This window comes from Cetorhinus maximus, unplaced genomic scaffold (genome assembly GCF_964194155.1).
Source record: "Cetorhinus maximus unplaced genomic scaffold, sCetMax3.hap1.1 HAP1_SCAFFOLD_2057, whole genome shotgun sequence".
NCBI classification, from domain to species: domain Eukaryota; kingdom Metazoa; phylum Chordata; class Chondrichthyes; order Lamniformes; family Cetorhinidae; genus Cetorhinus; species Cetorhinus maximus.
In genome coordinates this window covers 30413-47207 of record NW_027597997.1, presented here as the reverse complement: position 1 = coordinate 47207, position 16795 = coordinate 30413, and the positions used below count along the sequence as shown (strand labels likewise).

General features: G+C 44.9%; 1 protein-coding gene across 1 annotated transcript in view; it reads left to right on the top strand.

The window, feature by feature from the left end:
- The first annotated feature begins 441 nt into the window (after positions 1-441).
- The window catches only part of LOC144676894 (uncharacterized), a 34824-nt gene continuing 18470 nt past the window's right edge, over positions 442-16795 (top strand). The window contains exons 1-2 of the mRNA XM_078537210.1: positions 442-447; positions 757-1215. Coding sequence (XP_078393336.1) covers positions 442-447; positions 757-1215 — 465 coding nt within the window. The remainder of the gene's footprint in view (positions 448-756; positions 1216-16795) is intronic.

Below are 16795 nucleotides of genomic sequence, written 5' to 3'. Positions count from 1 at the left end.
CCCTTGTCTTTCTATGCGGGTGGGGGCTATGGGAGATTCTACCATAAATTCTGGTTGAATTGCAGATCTATGAAGTCCATCTCCTTTTCCCCTCCTCCACCTCTCACTCTTTTCCCATCGAGGCCAGAGTCTTGTGTCAGCCCAGATTGGGAGGCAGGTTCCCTTCCCTGAAGGACATTAATGAACCAATTGCGTTTTTATGACAATCCAGCAGTTTTCATGGTCACTTTTTCCTAGTGCCGACCCCACAAATTATCGGATTCATTCAGCTCAATTTCACAACCTGTCTTTGTGTTTTTGTGGGTTCTCTTTCACAGTTCTTCATTTCTGTTTTAAATTCATTTTACAGGCTGTTAGAAGGATTTGCAGTTGGGAAAGTCACATCAAAATCTGCCAGAGTCTCTCGATTCATCAGAACCTGAAGATTGACAGCCTTTGAACATGGAAGCAAAAAGCACTGTTCACACCAGGGAGAAACCATGGAAATGTGGGGACTGTGGGAAGGGATTCAGATCTCCGTCTGATCTGGAAACTCATCGACGCAGTCACACCGGGGAGAGGCCGTTCATCTGCTCCGTGTGTGGGAAGGGATTTACTCAGTTAATCGGTCTTCAGACACACCAGCGACTTCACACTGGAGAGAGGCCATTCATCTGCGCCGTGTGTGGAAATAGATTCACTCGCTCATCCCACCTGCTGAAACACCAGCAAGTTCACACCAACAAGAGAGAATTTCAATGCCCCGACTGTGAAAAGAGCTTTAAAAACCCACATGGACTGAGGGAGCACCAGCGCATTCACACTGCATATGCACCGTTCAGCTGCTCACAGTGTGGGAAGAGGTTCAGTACATCACCCCACCTTCTGACACACCAACGAGTTCACACTGACGAGAGACCTTTTAAATGTCCAGACTGTGGGAAGTGCTTCAAAAGTTCTATGGATCTGCAATACCATCAACGTGTTCACACTGATGAGAGACCATTCAGATGCTCTCACTGTGGGACTGGGTTCAGGCAATCATCTCACCTCACTGCACACCAGCGCACCCACACTGGGGAGAGGCCATTCACCTGCTCCAAGTGTGGAAAAAGATTCACTCAGTCATCCAACCTGCTGACACACCAGCGAATTCACACTGGGGAGAGACCATACACCTGCTCTGAATGTGGGAAGGGATTCACTCGCTTTTCCCACCTGGTGACACACCAGCGAGTTCACAAATGATTGCAGGGGTTGGATTCTGCTGTTATTGCTGCTGTTAATCACATCCTGGACTGAATCATAAAGATAAAAACAAAAAGCTAAAAGCTGCCGAAGGGCCATGAGGGCTCGAAACGTTGACTGATTTCTTCTCCGCCGATGCTGCCAGACTTGCTGAGTTTTTCCAGGTAATTCTGTTTTTATTTTGTTCTGGACTGAATCATGTTCATTCTGACAGTTGGGGTTGATCTCTAATGTCAGTTGCCCAGTTCAGACTTAGCGTGTACTCGTACCATCTCTCAATTATGAGTGAATAGATCATCATTGTCTGCAAACCTTGTTTTTAAATTTAAATCCACACAGAAACTGTATCGAACTAAAGATGAATATTAAACAGATCACAGTGCAATCCTGCAGCTCTATATTGACTGGAGAAAGTCTGTCCTGTAACTCGAGGATGAGGCTCGGTAAACTCTGAATGTTTGGAATCACAAGTAGGCTCGAGCTATTTGAGAGGTGGGCTGTTCAAAACTGTTAACCGTTAAGATATTGAAGGAATTACTCTGAAAGTAAACTCACCAGTTGATAACCTCAGACTCTGCTCCCTGCTGTAATTAATACTCAGCATCCATTCGTGCTGATTTACAGTGAATCACTGAATATCCTGTGGAGTCTTTGTTCCTTGTTTTGTGAAAAAGCTCTCCCCATTAGTGCTGAACTGCTGGATAACTCTGATTACATTTAGACACGTCTATAAAGAGTCTGTGTGCCCACATTTCGCTGTGATTTGTAAACAATAAACAATGTTCATGGCCTGACTTGTAGTCTGGTATCCGGGTGATTTGTGAAGAAAGATTTAATTCACTCACTCAGCAGCTTGAGGGGAACCAGACTGAGGTTTATTGAACATAAGAAATAGGAACAGGAATAGGCCATTCGGCCCTTCGAGCCTGCTCTGCTATTCAATACGATCATCGCTGATCTTCTATCCCAGGTCTGCTCTCTCCGTATCCCTTATTTCCCTTCAAAAATACTCAAATCTCTATCGACCTGTGTCTTAAATATAACTGAGAACCCACCCTGAGGTGGAAAATTGCAAAGATTCGCAACCCTCTGAGTGAGGAAATTCCTCCTCTTCTCAATTTTAAATGGTCAACCCCTTATTCTGAGACCACCCCCCAACCCCCCACTCCCTTCTAGATTCCCCAGCCAGGGGAAACATTTTCTCAGCATCTACCCTGTCAGGCCCCTTAAGAACTTTAAATTTCAATTAGATCACCTTTCATTCTTCTAAACTCCATTAAATTTAGGCCTAGTCTGCTCGATCTCTCCTCATGGGACAATCTCCTCATCCCAGGAACCAGTCTGGTGAACATTTGTTTCACTCCCTCTAGGTCAAGTATGTCCTTCCTTAGGTAAGGAGACTAAACCCGCACACAGTGCTCCAGGTGAGGCCTCACCAATGCTCTGTGTAATTGTAGTAAGACATATTTACTCTTATACTCCAATCCCTTTGTAATAAAAGCTAACAGACCATTTACCATTTGCTTGCTTTACCTGCACATTAACTACCTGTGATTCATGTACAAGAACAGCCAGGTCCCTTTGAATGCAAATATTTCCCAGTCTTGCACCATGCAAAAAAATATCCTGCTTTTATAATTTCCCTCTTTTATAATTTCCCTATCAATATTGATAACTTCACACTTCACCACGTTGTATTCCATCTGCCATGTCCTTACCCACTTTCCCAATCTATCTATCCCTCTGCAGACCCTTTTCGTCCTTGTCACCATTTACTTTTCCAATTAACTTTCTTCAACAGCAATCTGGATACATTACACTCAGTCTCCTCATCTAAATCATTGATATCGATTGTAAATAGCTGAGGCTTAACTACTGATCCTTGTGGTACCCACAAGTTACAGCCTGTCAATCTGAAAATGTCCTGTTTATTCCTATTCTCTGTTTTCTATCCATTAATTAACTCTCAGTCCATGCTAGAATATTACCCCAATCACCTGACACCTGATTTTGTGTAATGACCTCTTGTGTGGCACCTTATCAAATGTTTTTTGAAAATCCAAATGCACGACATGTGCTAATTCCCTTGTTATCCACCTCACCCGTTACACCCACAAAAAGCTCTAAACAAATGTGTCAAACATGATTTCCCTTTCATAAATCTGTATTGACTCTGTTTAATCAGTTAATGATTTTCGAAGTGCCCTGTTACCACATCTAATAATAGCAGTTGGCAAAATGCTAGAATCTGATGTTAGACTAATTGGTCTATAGTTCCCCATTTTCTCTCTTCCTCCTTTCTGAATAGTGAGGTTATGTTTTCTACCTTCCATTCCTTGGGAACTGTTCTAAAAAAGCTAAGGAATCCTGGGATATCAAATCCAATGTATCCACCATGTTATGATCCCTGTGGAGATCAACAAACCAAAAGAACCAAATTTACTGAACAACACCAACAAGAAAACCATTGAACAAGATTTCACCTTTGATACCTTTTACTTTAATAATCAAAGCAAAATCAACATAAATTAAACATGAATTAACAGGCAAATTGCAGCCAATATTAACTAAAACTTATATATTAAAGAGCAGATGCAACAAAGGGAGATCTGCATTTTTCAGAAGTCTACCCAGCAGATATGGCACCAATTTCAGCCACAAACTCCTTCAAAACTCTGAAAGTCCTCAGGTGGAATTCCAGCTTCTTTTCTTTCAGGATTTAGGTGCCGATTACATATTTCACTCCTGGGAGTGGTTTGTTTCTTGAAGGTGAGATTATTATTAAAATGACAACACACACTGTGTCCACCCAGGGATCTCTCTGGACTAACCGGCACCACACAGGGTCATGTGTCTATGAAGAGGAGGTTGTTGTCCAGTATTTCCTAACCAATTCTCTATCTAAGTGATAGATTGTCTCTAATTCCAGGCACTTTCATTTTGTTAGAATCTCTTGTATGGAACTTTATCAAATGCCTTCTGGAAGTCAGTATAAGTAACATCATTGACATTCCCTTAACTACCACATTAGTGACCTCCTCAAAAATACAACACAGTTATTTAGACATGAATTAACCTTTTACAAATCCATGCTGTCTCTCTCTGATCAGCTCATATTTCTCAAAGTGATAATGGGGTGAATAATTCAGAATTCACAAACCTCCTGAATCTTTCCTATTTATGGCAGACAGAAGATGTAGAGTTAATCTCTCTTTCTGTTTCCCTCTTTCGCTCTGTCCTATATTTCTCCCTGGATTTCTTTCTGTCTCTGTATCCTCTCTCTTGGTCCTTCTGTCTTTTGCTTTGAAACAATTTCTTGTCTCTTTTTGTGTCTCTCATTCTCTCTGACTATATTTATCTCTCTATTTGTCTTTCTCCCTCTCTCATTCTGTCATGTTGTCATTCAATCTTTCTGTCTCACTGTCTCTCACTCCCTTTCTGTGACTGTCTTTCTCGCTCCATCTGTCTCTCCCCCTCTCATCCCCTGTCTGTCTCTCATGTTCTGATTGTCTCTTATGTTCCGACTCTCTCTCACTATCTGTCTCTCGGCCTCTGTCTGTCTCTCAGTCTCTGTCTCCCACCCTCTGTATGTTTCTGATACTTTTCTGTCTTTCAGTCTCTGTCTGTCCTTCCCTGTCTGTCTCTCACCCTCCATCTGACTCTCACTCTCCGTTTGTCTGTCACTTTCTGTCTGTCTCTCACTCTCCATCTGTCTCTCACTCTCTTTCTCTCACTCTACATCTGTGTCTCACCCTCTGTCTGTCTCTCACCCTCTGTCTGTCTGCCACTCCCTGTCTGTCTCTCACCCTCAGCCTGATTCGCACTGTCTCTTTCTCACTCTGTCTCTCACTCTCTGTCTGTCTCTCACCCTCTGTCTGTCTCTCACCCTGTCTGTCTCCCACTCCCTGTCTGTCTCTCACCCTCAACCTGATTCTCACTGTCTCTTTCTCACTCTGTCTCTCACCCTCTGTCTGTCTCTCACCCTCTGTCTGTCTCCCACTCCCTGTCTGTCTCCCACTCCATGTCTGTCTCTCACCCTCGGCCTGATTCTCACTCTGTCTCTTTCTCACTCTCTGATTCTCACTCTGTCTCTTTCTTACTCTCTGACTCTCACTCTCTGTCTGTCTCTCACTCTCTGTCTGTCTCTCATTCTCTGTCTCTCATTCTCTGTCTCATTTCCTATCTCACTGGCATTGATTCTCTATTTCAGACACAGAGTCTCTGCCACTGCAAGATGAACACAACACCCGAGATGAGCCCAGACCTCACATTGAACACAATTAGACCAACATTCCCAATCATTTCCAATCAGAGTCTGTAAAGCTGACAATGAATAAGGACAACATTAACCAGTATGGAGGGAAATCAGACTCATCCTGGTATGAGTCAGGTACTGAGTTCGAGCCCCACCGATCTTCCCTTTCTGTGATATCACCATCCCCTTACTACGAGTGTTGGGAAATGGCTGACTTGTGCGCAGCAACAATGTTGATTTCTCCAGATACGTAAAATTTGCCACAATATAAATCGCAATTTAATTGGGTTTAACTGTGTGTTTGGATTCTTGGCACCTAGGGAGAGGTGAAGGTGTAGTGGTATTGTCGCTGGACTAGTAATCCAGAGATGCTCTGGATCTGTCATGGCAAATGGTGGAATTTGAATTCAATAAAACTCTGGAATTAAAGGTTTAACGTTGACCATGAAACCATTGTCGATTGTTGTAAAAAACCCATCAGGCTCACTAACGTCCTTTAGGGAAGGAAATTTGTCATCCTTACCTGGTCTGGCCTACATGTGACTCCAGACGCACAACAATGTGGTTTACTCTTAAATGCCTTCTGAAATGCCACTCAGTGGTATCAAACCACTACAAAGTCACTGAAAAAAAGGAATGAAACCAGACAGACCACCCAGCATCGACCTAGGCACCGGAAATAACAACGGCAATCTCAGCCCCATCGAGCGCCATTCCTTTACTGTCACTGGGTCAAAATCCTGGAACTCCCTTCCTAACAGCACTGTAGGTGTACCTACACCACATGGATTGCAGTGGTTCAAGATGGCAGCTCACCAGCGCCTTCTCAAGGGCAACTAGGTATGGGCAATAAAGCCAGCCCAGCCAGCGAAGCCCACATCCCGTGAATGAATTAAAATAAACCTTCAGAAAGTCTCATCGACTTCAGAAAGTCTCTCCAGACTCCTGTTCAATGCATTTGCTCAGTGGATTTAAATTTAAACCAGGTTTACAGATGTGATGCTGTATTCACACATCAAAGGCGAGAGCGATGCTGTGGGACATACACTAAGTCCAGTAGCTGAAAATGATTAACAGACTGGGTTTTGTGTTCAGTGATCCCAGGAGTGTTACTGACACCTTCCCTGCATCCCAAAGCTAGGGGAGCCACTCTGAAAGGTATGGGGAGCTGTGGCTTGTCCATGAGAGTAACTGAAGGTTTGAGAACTGAAGTAATCTAAAGTTGGAAAGGAGAAAAGACCCAAAATAGAGCAGTCAGTAACAGGATATCAAGTAACCTCCTCTTATCCTGGAGAAATTAAAGACTCAACAAAGTGTGTGTCTGAAACAACATGAATTCATTTGACAGATATCAAAATATTGAACTCCAGCCAGTTATAGGGGTTATTAACATCAGCAGAAACAAACACCAACTATCAGAATGATCGTGGTTCAGTCCTGGATGTGATGGACAGCGGCAATAACAGCAGAATCCAAACCCTGCAGTCACTGGTGAATTCGTTGGTGTCTCAGCTGGTGGGATGACGAAGTGAATCCCTTCCCACACATAGAGCAGGTGAACGGTCTCTCCCCAGTGTGAGTGCATTGGTGTTTCAACAAGTCACTTTTGCTTTTATAGCTCTTCTCACAGTCAGAACATTTAAAAGGTCTCTGATCACTGTGAACAAGTTGATGTTCAGTGAGGTTGCATAAGTGAAGGAATCCCTTCCCACACTTGGAGCAGGTGAATGGCCTCTCCCCAGTGTGAACTCGCTGGTGTCTCTGTAGGTTGGATACATTATTAAATCTCTCCCCACACACAGAGCAGGGGAATGGCCTCTCCCCAGTGTGAAATTGCTGGTGTGCCAGCAGGTTGGCTGACTGAGTGAATCCCTTCCCACACTCAGTGCAGGTGAATGGCCTCTTCCCAGTGTGAACTCGCTGGTGTCTCAGCAGATCCATTTTGCTTTTGAAGTTCTTCTCACAGTCAGAACAGTTAAAAGGTCTCTGATCAGTGTGAACAAGTTGATGTTTTGAAAGATGTGCTGACTGAGCGAATCCTTTCCCACACACAGAGCAGGTGAATGGCCTCTCCCCAGTGTGACTGCATCGATGAGATTCCAGCTGGGATGGAGTATTGAATCCCTTCCCACAGTCCCCGCATTTCCATGATTTCTCCATGGTGCTGCCGTCTTTGTGTGTGTCCAGGACAATCAGTTGAAGCCTTGTCCACACACAGAACACATGTACAGTTTCTCCCCACTGTGAATGGTGTGATGTTTTATCAGCTTGTGTGACTGGTTAAAGCTCTTTCCACAGTCAGCGCACTGGAACACTCTCAGTGTCTGTCTCGGTGCTTTTCTAGTCACACTGTAAAAGGAATTTAAATAGAATTACACAGAATATTCAATGCAGAAACAGGTCATTCTGTTCAACTGGTCCATGCCAGTGTTTATGCTCCACATGAGCCTCTCACTTCTCTCTATCAGCATATCATTCTATTCCTTTCCCTCTTGTGTGCAGCTTCTTCTTAACTGCATTCACGCTGTTTTGCCTCAACTTCTCCCTGTGGCAGCAAGTTCCACACACTCTGGACAAAGACTTTGAACTTAAATAGTACGTTCTTGGGTTGCCGATGAGCACTGCTGCCTCTTTTCTGCATTTCCTGCAGAGGCTGAATCGTTGCTGATGAGAAAGCGCTGAGCTCTGTAGCTGTACTCCAGTTTTGTCATCTCTGGAATTCAGGTGTATGAGGAAAGTGAGCTCAGCCTTCTCAGCTCCCAGAATAAAGCTGATACCTTGTGAAGTAACTTCAGACAAGTGCAGTGGATCACAAACAACTATTGTATGAATCATTGTCTGGCTATGCTGCTGTAAAACACCTCTGGATGTTAATGGCGCTATGTGAATGAGATGAAAAGTATCTTCAATGAACAGATTGTGAATTGGAATTCTCTAACCTAGAGGGCTGTGAGTGCTCAGTCATTAAGTATAATCAAGACTGAATTCAGCAGATTTTTGGAGATGGAAGGAACGAAGGGAAATGGGGACAAGGAGGAAAAATGGAGCTGATGTGGATCAGCCATGATCTTATTGAATGGTGGAACAGGCTCGATGTCCTACACCTGCTCCTATTTGTGATGTTTTTAAGTTGTTCTTGCTGAATAGAGAACTCTTTAATTTAGTGGAATGATCAGCAACAACCTAAGATTTTCTTTTGGTTGCATTCATTTTCAGAGAATCTTCGAGGTGCATCGCACAAGAGGAGGTCATTTGGCCCATCATTCCTGTACTGGCTCTTAGAAAGAGCAGACTTGCTCAGTCCCACATCCCTGTTTTATGTCCGAAACTGTGTAACCTCCTCATCAGGTAACTGTCCACCTCCCTTTTAGAATTAGTTATGGAATCAGATCCCACGACCTTATCAGGCAGATCGCGACAACTCTCTGAGTTTTACTCATTACCCATTATGAAGGTTCAAAGAAGGTTTGAGCAGTGTAAGATGGTTTCAAGAATATCAACATCAAAATATGTTTAATTATTACAATTATTGGCTGGGAGGGCAGTTCTGTCAGTGTCCAAAAGATACTTGTCTCCTGGTCACTGGGAACCATGAAGCCCCGCCCACTTCCGGTTCCCTCACCAAGATGGCCGCACATGCGCGTCTTCCACGCATTGCATCTACCAACATGGCGGCCGTTTCCCCACCGTCAGGGCGGCTGTGAACCTGGTCTGTCAATGCAGGGCAAACAGCCTCCTCTTCTCCGAAGCTTTAAGCCTACACCTGGTGTTAATGAACGTTAACAGCCCCATCCCCGCTTCCCCACCACCCCCATTCCACCCCGAGCCGCACAATATCTTTACCGCCTCCCGGAACCATCTATGCACCGGCCCGTCTCCGCCATTGTCACCGCGCATGCTCAAAGCACATCTGGTACTGCACCGGCGCATTTGACCCTGTCGTCATTGATAGGGGACTTTCTGGCCTGCGGGGAATCTGGGTGAACAGACCGCCATTAAACCACGAACTGGCGATGAGAAAAATGTATTAATGCCCAGTCTCTCCACGTTGATGCGAAGTACAATGACCACCACTTTTCTGTTACTAACTCCAACCACCGGTTAAACCGCTAAATGTTTTCTCACAGTGTTTTCTAAATCCAATGCAGGCCTGTCATTTAGAGGGAAAGTTACGAGGCCTCATTTTTTGTCACAAAACAAAAACAAAAATACCTGGAAAAACTCAGCAGGTCTAGTAGCATCGGCGGAGAAGAAAAAATTTGACGTTTCGAGTCCTCATGACCTTTCAACAGAACTAAGTAGAAATAGGAAAGGGGTGAAATTTCCTATTTCTACTTAGTTCTGTTGAAGGTTCATGAGGACTCGAAACGTCAACTTTGTTCTTCTCCGCCGATGCTGCCCGACCTGCTGAGTTTTTCCAGGTATTTCTGTTTTTGTTTTGGATTATCCAGCATCCGCAGTTTTATGTTTTTATTTTTGCCTCATTTTTTGTGTCCTATCAAAAAATCTCATTAATAAATTGGCAGCATTATCTGCTTCAAGGTGGAAAGGGGTGAAATAGCTGCTGCCGATACACCAATGCCCATGGGACAGAGAAATTCACTTCACCAATATATCTGGTACAGGACTTAGTCTCGATTCCCTCCATCCACTGGTGCACTGTCTGTGCCGTGTGCACAGTCTACGAGATGTGTTGAGTCCACATCTAGAGAACAGAATTAATGGATAGCTACCTACAAATCAGAATTCAGAATATAAGAGTTAAGAGATGTTTCTCTGGTGTACTGGAATTCCCAACACTATGAATCTTACCTCCTGGGATAAAGTAATGATCCAGTTTGTGGGGCACAGGGGCGGATTAATGTTCAGTCTACAGTGCACTTATCTTGGGAGTGGATTATGGTTCTTCAAGGTACACTGCAGGGCCAACAGCTCAATCAGCTCCACTTTCAGCTCAGGAGACCTCAACAACTGCACATACTGTTCACAGGGGAGATCTACTGGTGCAGTGAGGCCAACATTCATGCTTTAACTAACACCACCAAAAAACTGGATGTTGTGAAACAGTAACAATGTGTATTTATAAAATGTAATAAAATATCCTAAGGTCAGAAGAGTTTCAGAAAGAAAAAACTGACACCAAGTTACATTGGACGATATTAGGGTAGACGGCCAAAACCTTGATTTGACAGGCAGATTTTAAGCAACTTTAACCAGGAGAGTGAAAGGTTTAGGGAGGGAATTTCAGAGCTTCACACCCAGGCATGGCCACCAATGTTGGAGTAAATAAAATCAGGGATGCTAAATAGACCGGATGAGAAGAGTGCAGATACCTCAGAGGGTTGTGCGACTGGAGATAAGGAGGAATAAGGGCATGAATGAATTTCTGAACAAGGATGCAAAGTTTAAAATCGAGACATTATTTGACCAGGAGCCAATGTAGGTCAGGGAACACAGGGATGATGTGTGAATGGGACTTGGCATGAGAATGCAGCAGAGTTTCGGATGATCTCATGTTTCCGTGTTGAGGTGGGGTGAATGTGAGAAGCTGGTCAGGAATGTATTGGAATCGTGAAGTCTAAAAGTGACACAGGCATGGATGAGTGTTTCAGCAGGAGATGAGTTGGGGTGGGGTGGAGACAGGCGACGTTATGGAGATTGAAATATGGGGTATTAATAATGGTGTGGATGTGTAGTTGGAAACTCATGTTGGGGTCAAATATGACACCAAGATTGTGAACAGTGTGGTTCAGCCTCAGACAGTTCCCAGGGAGAGGGATGGACTCACTAGTTAGGGGACAGATTTTGGAATGTTGACTGAAGACAATGGCTTTGGTCTTCCCAATTTTTAACTGGAGGAAATTTCTGCTCATCCTGTACTGGATATCGGATAAGCAGTTTGATAATTTAGTAACAGTGGAGGAACGGAAAGGGATGGTGGTGAGGTAGAGCTGGGTGTTGTCAGTGTACATGTGAACCCTAACACGGTGCTTTTGGACAATGTTACCTAGTGGCAACGTGTAGATGAGAAATACAAGGGCCAAGGATAGATCCTTGGGGGACACCAACTTCAAGGACTCTGGAGAGGAAAGGGAGGTCAGAGTGGGGTGTGGCAGTTTACCAGGATGGTGGGGTCAAGTGGTTTTTTTTCAGGATGGGTGATGACGGTGAATTTAAAGGTAAAAGGGACAGTGCCAAAAGATAGAGAGAACCCCCGTTAACAATATCAGATAACATTGGGAAGATGGATGGTCAGCAGTTTATTGAGAATAGAGTCAAGGGAGCAGAAGGTGGGTCTCACGAGCAAGATGAGCTCTAGGGGAGATAGAAGACAGGAGAGAAATAGGAGAAAGAAGTGAGTTCAGGGCTTGGACAAGGGGCAGTTTGGCCCGATGAGCTAGTGGAAGGGAGGGAAGCAGCAGAGGCAGCTGATCGGATTGCCTCAATCTTAGTGACAAAGGACCTCCATGAGCTCCTCACACTTGTTGTTGGAGGTGAGAATGGAGGAGATGGGAGAGGGAGAGCCCTTCAAAATGAATTAACCTGTGTTAGAGATATTAAAAAGACCTGACAGTTGTGTGTTGAGCACAAAGCTGATTTATTAGACTTTTATCCAGAATATTAGCCCCAATAATTGGGTTGCAGTTTATTAACATCAACAGAAAAAGATCCAAATGAATATGGCCCAGTCCTAGATGTGATTAAGAAAAATTCAATCACTGTAGTTACTCGTGAACTCGCTGGTGTTTCAGCAGGTTGGATGAGGTTGTGAATCCCTTCCCACACTCAGAACAGGTGAACAGCTTCTCTCCAGTGTGAATTCGCTGGTGTGTCAGCAAGTTAGATGACTGAGTGAACGCCTTCCCACAATCAGGACAGGTGAATGGCCTCTCTCCAGTGTGAACTCGCTGGTGTGTCAGCAGGTGGGATGACCGAGTGAATCCCTTCCCACAGTCGGAGCAGGTGAACGGCCTCTCTCCAGTGTGAACTCGCTGGTGTACAATCAGATCAGATGAACATGTGAACCCAGTTCCACAGTGAGAGCACCTGAATGGTCTCTTGTCAGTGTGAACACCCTGATGAAACATCAGTTCCCTGGAACTTTTATAGCACTTCCCACAGTCTGGGCATTTAAAAGGTCTCTCGTCAGTGTGAACTCGCTGGTGTGTCAGCAGGTGAGATGAGTGAGCAAATCCCTTCCCACACTTTGAGCAGGTGAATGGCCTCTCCCCAGTGTGAACTCGAAGATGCACAGTGAGGTCAGATAATGTCTTGTGCCCAGCCCCACAGTGAGAGCACCTGAACGGTCTTTCGTCAGAGTGAACACGTTGATGGCCATTCAGTTCCCGGGGACTTTTAAAGCACTTCCCGCAGTCTGGACATTTGAAAGGTCTCTCGTCAGTGTGAACTTGTCGGTGTTTCAGCAGGGTGGATGAACAAGTGAATCCCTTCCCACACTCAGAGCAGGTGAACGGCCTCTCCCCAGTGTGAACTCACTGATGATTTTCCAGCTCTGATGGGTAATTAAATCCCTTCCCACAGTCCCCACATTTCCATAGTTTCTCCCCAGTGTGACTGCATTTACGTTTGGGCAGGCCAGATGATCTGCTGAAGCCTCGTCCACACACACAACACGTGTACGATTTCTCTCCACTGTGAACGATGCTTTTTCCTTCCATGTTCAAAATCCAATGATATTCAGGTTACAATAAATGGGGCAACTTCTTCAGATCCTGATGTGATGTTTTGTTTCTGTTTCCCAACTGCAATTCCTCCCCTTCTAATATCCTGTGAAATTGATTTAAAACAGAAAAAATGGAGTGAGAGAGGACCCACAAAAACACAAAGGTAGGCTGTGAAATTGAGCTGAATGAATCTGGTAATTTGTGGGGCCGGCACTAGGAAAAAGTGACCATGAAAACTGCTGGATTGTCGTAAAAACCCAACTGGTTCACTCATGTCCTTCAGGGAAGGGAATCTGCCACCCATTCTGGGCCTATACAAGACACTGGCCTAGATTGGAGAAGATAACAAGAGAGAGAAGGGTCAGGTGGGAGGGGCAAGGGTTGAAAAAGAAGGATTACAACTCAACCAGAGATCTCACAGAACCTCCAAAGCCCTCAGCCTCCACCACTTAGCAGGACAAGGATAGTAAGTGAATGTGAACACCATCACCTCCAAATACCTCTCCAAGTCACACACCATCCTGACTTCTCTGACATCCAGTACTGGATGAACAGAAATTTTCTTCATTTAAATATCGGGAAGACCAAAACCATTGTCTTCAGTCCCCGCCACAAACTCCACTCCCGAGCCACTGACTCCATCCCTCTCCTTGGCAACTGCCTGAGACTGAATCAGACTGTTCACAACCATGGTGAAATATTTCACCCCAGACTGAGTTTCCAACCAGATAGCCACATTATCACCATGACCGTATGTTTCCACGTCAGCAACATCACCCGACTCTACCCGACTCTCAGTTCAACTGCTGCTGGAACCGTCATCCATTCGTTTGTTACCTTTAGACTTAACCATCCTAACATGCTTCCAGCAAGCCACCCACATTCAACATCCCTGTAATCTTGAGGTCATCCAAAACTCTGCTGTCCATGTGCTTACTCACACCAAGGCATGTTCAGCCATCCCCCTGTGCTCGCTGACCTACAAAGGTTCCTGGTTTATAAACACACCTGTGAAACACCTTGGAAAGGTCTAATACATGAAAGGCACTATATAAATAAAGATTGTTGTTGTGATTTGGACATTTATCACTGTTCCTTGGAGAGGAAGACAGAGTTAACATTTCGAGTCTGTATGACTCTTCGTCAGAACTAAAGAGAAATAGAAATGTGGTGAAATATAGGGTGAAATTTTACGGCAGCGGGGTTTTACGTTTCTGCCAAAGCCAATGAGGTTAAGAATGTCTTGCCGCATTTAATGGCCTCGTCCCCGCCGAAACGGGGCCGTAAAACTCTGCCCATAAGCTGTTTAAGTGGGGTGGGACAGGTGGAGCTGGATAGAGGGCCAGTGATAGGTGGAGGCAAAGGAGAGATTGCCAAAGATGTCATAAACAAAAGGACAAAGGGGTGTTGACGGTGGTGATATTATCTAAAGGATGCGCTAATGGGGACATTAAGGGTAGAAAGCAGGACGATCAAGTGACAGATGGCCCTAGTGGGGTGGGGGGGAAGTGATCGAAATAGGCTAAAAGGTGTAGATAAAACAATGGATGGAAATACATTTTAAAAATAATAATAGAAATAGGTGGGAAAAGAAAAATATATATATAAAAAAATAATAATTATCAGAAAAAAGGAGATCAAAAAGGGGGTGGGGATGGAGGAGAGAGTTCATGATCTGAAGTTGTTGAACTCAATGTTAAGTCGGGAAGGTTGTAAAGTGCCTAATCAGAAGATGAGGTGCTGTTCCTCCAGTTTGCGTTGAGCTTCACTGGAACATTGCAGCAGGCCAAGGATGGACATGTGGGCATGAGAGCAGGGTGGTGTGTTTGAAATGGTAAGCGACAGGAAGGTCTGGGTCATGCAACCTCGTCCACACACAGAGTATGTGTACGGTTTCTCTCCACTGTGAATGGTACTTTTTTCTTCCATGTTCAAAATCCAAAGCGGTCACCCAGTCTGCGTTTGGTCTCTCCAATGTAGAGGAGACCGCATTGGGAGCAGTGAATCGAGTAGACCAAATTGAGGGAAGTGCAAGTGAAATGCTGCTTCACTTGAAAGGAGTGTTTGGGCCCTTGGATGTTGAGGAGGGAGGAAGTAAAAGGGCAGGTGTTGCACCTTCTGCGGTTGCATGGGAAGGTGCCGTGGGAGGGGGTTGAGGTGTAAGGGGTGATGGAGGAGTGAACCAGGGTGTCCCGGAGGGAATGGTCCCTACGGAATGCTGACAGGGGTGAAGGGAGGATGTGTTTGGTGGTGGCATCATGCTGGAGCTGGCGGAAATGGATCATCCTTCCAGTGAAGCTCAACGCAAACCGGAGGAACAGCACCTCATCTTCCGATTAGGCACTTTACAGCCTTCCGGACTTAACACTGCGTTCAACAACTTCAGATCATGAACTCTCTCCTCCATCCTCACCCCCTTTTTGATCCCCTTTTTTCTAATAATTATTATTTTTTTCATATATATATTTTTCTTTTTCCACCTATTTCTATTATTATTTTTTAAATTTATTTCCATTCATTGTTTTATCTCCACCTTTTAGCCTATTTCGATCCCTTTCCCCCCACCCCACCCCCACTAGGGCCATCTGTCACTTGCTCATTCTGCTTTCTACCCTTAATGTCACCATTAGCACATCCTTTAGCTAATGTCACCACCGTCAACACTCCTTTGACCTTTTGTTTATGACATCTTTGGCAATCTCTCCTTTGCCTCCACCTATCACTGGCCCTCTATCCAGCTCCACCTGTCCCAACCCCCTTAAACAGCTTATGGGCAGAGTTTTACGGCCCCGTTTCGGCGGGGACGAGGCCGTAAAATGTGGTGAGACATTCTTAACCTCATTGGCTTTGGCAGAAACGTAAATCCCCGCTGCCGTAAAATTTCGCCCTATATTTCACTGCATTTCCATTTCTCTTTAGTTCCGACAAAGAGTCATATGGACTCGAAATGTTAACTCTGTCTTCCTGGTAGAGGTTGCATGTTTGAAAGGAGCTGTTGAGGGAGCCTTGGTGAGTTGCTGCAGTGCATCTTGAGATGGCACATGTCATAATTTACACTATAACTTGATTAAACTTTTTAGAACCCTACATGAAACCTCATCCCGCCACTGGATGAGGTTTCATGTTTTCTCTATTCCCCGCCGGGGCTCCTGGCCTGCCCGCTAACCTTAAGGTTGGACGGGCAAGTCCTTTAATTGTTTAATTGAACATGTCAATGGCCTTAATTGGCCATTGACAGGTCGGTGGGCCCGCAGCTGATTTTGCTGCGCCCCTGCCTTCCTGAAAATTTAAATGGGGCGCGATGACATCAGGGGTTCCGCCTGACATCACCGTGTGTCATTTTACACATTGGCGAGTGGGCCCCGCCTCCTGCTCGCTGACGGCAAAATTCTGCCCTGGGAGTACAAAGGTCAAGGAGGCTCACTATAAAAAACATTATTTCTGCCCTGGCTGGAGGGTTGTGTCCAATTCTGAGCATCATATTTTAGGGAGGACATGAAGGCTTTGGAGAGGGCACAGAGGAGATTGACTCCAATGATTCCAGGGTTGGTGGATCACAGGACCACGGATCAATGAGAGAACCTGGGGTTGTTCTTCTTGGAACAGAGAAAGCGAAGAGGAGATTTGA